The sequence below is a fragment of the Peromyscus californicus genome, unplaced genomic scaffold (assembly GCF_007827085.1).
Source record: "Peromyscus californicus insignis strain IS unplaced genomic scaffold, ASM782708v3 Scaffold_3__1_contigs__length_106647218, whole genome shotgun sequence".
Classification (NCBI taxonomy): domain Eukaryota; kingdom Metazoa; phylum Chordata; class Mammalia; order Rodentia; family Cricetidae; genus Peromyscus; species Peromyscus californicus.
This window is the reverse complement of record NW_026294551.1, coordinates 64659602-64663722: the sequence shown is the minus strand read 5'-3', so window position 1 is coordinate 64663722 and position 4121 is coordinate 64659602. Positions and strand designations below refer to the sequence as shown.

General features: G+C 41.8%; 1 protein-coding gene across 1 annotated transcript; it reads right to left on the bottom strand.

The window, feature by feature from the left end:
• Nucleotides 1–384: 384 nt before the first annotated feature.
• LOC128122445 (olfactory receptor 2T4-like) lies at nt 385–1341 on the bottom strand. The gene has a single exon (XM_052758027.1). It carries the CDS (start codon nt 1339–1341, stop codon nt 385–387), a length of 957 nt encoding a protein of 318 aa, XP_052613987.1.
• Nucleotides 1342–4121: the final 2780 nt, after the last annotated feature.

Below are 4121 nucleotides of genomic sequence, written 5' to 3'. Positions count from 1 at the left end.
AGAATTAATCCAATATGTCATTGATCTCCATTCACATCTTCTTAACATTGCTAAGCACTTGACTTCCAACTCACTCTATCATTTATCAGTTGAACACCTCATGACCATTTATTCCTCAGTATGACAACTTTTAAATGAGAAGACTATTGTCGCACAAAATTAAAGAGCCACTATCAACTTCAAAAATGTGACATTTGCAGGACAAAATTAAAGAATGTACAAGGAGTATATCAATGAAGACATTTTCAGAATAGAGAAAGAATTCTTCAAAAGGGAAGACTATGCATTCAGACATGATGGATAAGGAATAACATCAGCATGAGAGCTGGATCAACAGATGTGCAGAGACAAGGAGAAGAAACTGTCCATTCCAAATTACTTACTTTACTGTTTCTTGAAAGAGGGTTCCACACCCAAAAGTTTCTTCAGGGCCTCTGTGACATTCTTATTCCTAAGACTGTAGATTAATGGGTTCAACAGAGGTGTGAGTATCGTGTAAAACCCAGACACCATCATGTCCTTCTCAGGGGTGTGGAAGGAGGCAGGGAGCATGTAGGTGTAGACAGCAGCACCATAGAAGAGGATGACCACAGTCATGTGGGAGGAGCAGGTGGCCAGAGCCTTCTTCCTGCCCTCTGCTGAGTTCATCCTGTGAACAGTGAGAAGGATGGATGAATAGGAGCTTGATATGACTGTGACAGGGATGAGAAGCATGAGCACACAGCACAGGTACATGAGGGTCTCATAGAGCCAGGTATCTGAGCAGGAGAGCTTTGTCACAGCAGGGATCTCACAGAAGAAGTGATGGATCTCATGGGATCCACAGAATGGGAAGGTCATGGTGACAGTGCTGAATATGAAGCCATCCAAGGATCCCAGGAACCAACAGGCAGACATCAGGAGGAGACACACTCTACGGTTCATGAGGACAGAATAACGGAGTGGATGGCAGATGGCCACATAGCGATCATAAGACATGGCAGCCAGAAGGAAAAATTCTGAACCTGCTAGTGTCCCATAGAGAAACATCTGCATCCCACAGGCTACAGCTGAGATCTTGTGGCTTCCAAGGACCTGGTCCATGAGCATCTTGGGCACAGTGACAGAAATGTACATCATGTCCATGAGGGACAACTGGCTGATGAAAAAGTACATGGGTGTGTGGAGGCGGGTGTCAGAGATTATTAGAAGGATCAGGAGGGCATTCCCAGACAAGGCCATCAGGAAAACCACAAATGTGACCACAGCAAGCAGAGTAGGGTGTTTAGTTTGACTGAAGAATCCAACCAGGGTAAAATCTGACTGTCCGGTATAGTTACTCATCCAGGTGGTGATGTCCATGGGTGTCTCCAAGGCAATCGATAATGCTTTGTGGTTAGTGGCTCCTTACTGATATGAGCACAAGCCTAGTGTACTGTTAAAATTCCTTGGGCCTTTAGTTCGGAGAATGATAATCTAACTGTAATTTAAAGATTTAAAAAAAGTAGGAATTCACATCTCTGTTTAGATATATCATAACTCAGAGTAGAGCTACCATAGTTCATGGTCATGCTCTTTCCTGATGACTAATAGTGACCTCTATTAATAAGTTCTTAAAATTTGCATGATAATTTTTGGCTACTTACAGAAGGTGTGAATTATTGACCAAAAGAGACAAAATCCAGTGAAACACAAATGCAAATAAACAGACACTTTATTAGAAAATTAATGAATAAGTTATTCTTAAGAATCATTTCAGGGTTGATTATATATTAACACACTGAAATGCCCTCTCCATTTTAGTGTTCATTGAAGAATGTTGTTTTAAAAATTATACTGTAAAAGATACTAATTGAAAACTGCACACAGTCTAATTAAAACTGAATTTGAAGTTTCTTGATAAATGATTTTTTAAAGATTTTCCTCTTTACGTATTCATTCATGTAAACATAGTCATATGAAACTGTTGATATAATACATAGAATATGCTTGCTCATCCAGTGTTGATTAGACTGAGATAATGGGAAGTCTCACCTTCTCCTGGTCTCTGCTTCACCAAGTTGATCTCCTCACAGGGTCCACCATTGAGTCTAAACTTCAGCAGGAGGCAGAGGATTCAGCAGTCGTTGCTGGTTGCCAGGCCAGGCTGTGGCAGCAGCATCTGTCAGCCACTTCTTCAAGGAGTTTGAGAAGTAGAGAGAACACAGCCACGAGATGTCCCTGAGAGTGGTTTAGCATTCCACCTGTTCCATGCTCACAGTCGGCCTCTGTGTTAGAGGCAATTATATATACATATGTATATGCTTATTTCTGTCTGTCTGTATGGATGTCTGTATATTCAAGGACACATTAACTTTAATTTCATTAAACAAGGTTAGTGTCCATCTGTGTTGGGAAAATAGTAGATATGTGAATTAAATTTGAATGTTTAAACAGGTTCAACAGAGTGAGAAACAGCAGCAGACAGAAGGTAGCCAGCCTTTCTGATAAGGCTCAGTGTACGCCTCTTCCTCATGTACTTCTCAAGGAGAGGAGATTGGTAAAGTTTTTTTTTCTGACCAGTAGATATTGAATTTGATAACTCTTAGCAACAGAAAGGAAATGAAATCACCTCTTTCTGACATGTTAGCAATAGTTAAAGGGAGGGGCTGCTGAGACAACAATCACAAGTCTCAGGATCATTTTTATCTCTGTCAAGATTCTAAAAACAAAAACACAAAACACACCTGAAACTGAGGTCCTTAAAGGGCCATGTTCTGCCAAGCTGCTGATGGAGCAGAAAACATGGCCAGGTCCTTGATGCCTTCATATAAATGTTAGAAAAGCCTGAGACCTATGGGAGGAGATGGACAGAGATACAGACAGACAATAACTGAAGGATAGGAAGACACATGAATGACTTCCATCTTAAAAAGGCTTATTCATGAAAGGAAACTTACATATGTTCTAACACTTAAGCTTTCCTCATTCTCCTTATGGTTACCTGCTGACTTAATTCATATTTGTGGACACAGAGAGCAAGGACCAGTGAGGCTGCCACAGTCTATGAGAATCCCTGGCCAGTGTTTGCTGGGTGAGTGGAGGTCAGAGGCAGGTGAGGGGTAGGAGGTGTACTGGGAAGGTGGTGTACTCGGTTAAGTGCAGAACACTGGCATCACGGCACCCAGAGAACAGAGAGATCAGGAATGTGGTGTCTGCACAAGGCTCAGGACCAGCAGCTGGCTTGCCCTTACACATTCTGTGTGTTTGATTTCATGTGAACAGCTTGGTGCATGTTAACACTGGGTATTACTCATAGTGAACCCAGAGAAATGACAAAGCATCCTCCCCAGCCAGCAGCATCCCTGAACCACCCTGTGCTTCCACAGGAGTTACCATGTTTTCTCCTTACAGTGGAGAAGCTCAGGGTCTCAGGGCATCTGCCTCACATCACACAATAACCCACAGCATGAATGCTTTACCTATGAGTAGGCACAGAGTGGGTACCTGCCTGGGTTCTATGGAAAACAACATTTCCCCAGGAAAATGTATAGTTTCTGCTTAGATCAACAACAGTTTGTTTCATATGATAAGACAAGAATAAGATTAAAAAATTATGTTTGCATTACTGTAAAACTCAAATATTGCCAACACTTGAAATGAAATCGACCACATAAGAGACAATTTTGTAACTAATGGTTTTTAACATGAGTGCTAAAAACACATAAAGAAGGGCAGTGTGTTGGCAAATGCCTACTACAATCCTAGCCAATGTAAGACTGTGGCAGGGGACCTGCAACGAAATCAGGGCAAATCTCCTGTGGGGGTCTGTGCGTCTGTGTGTGTGTCTGTGTGTGTGTGTGTGTGTGTGTGTGTGTGTGTGTGTGTGTGTGTGTGTGTGACATATATTGCTCCATTCATTCTTAACTTAGAAAAATTCTCAGTAAGAAAGCACTTAAGGGAGGCTTTAGGAAGATGCTGGGTGTGGTAGTGCACATCTTTAATCCTAGCACTACAGAGGCAGAGGCTGGTAGATCTTTGACTTCAAGTCCAGCCTGGTCTACAAAGCAAGTTCTGAACAGCCAGGGCTGCACAGAAAAATCTTGTCTCAAAAAACCAAAAATGAGAGAAAAGAAGGCAGAATTTTATTACTCCACATAAAA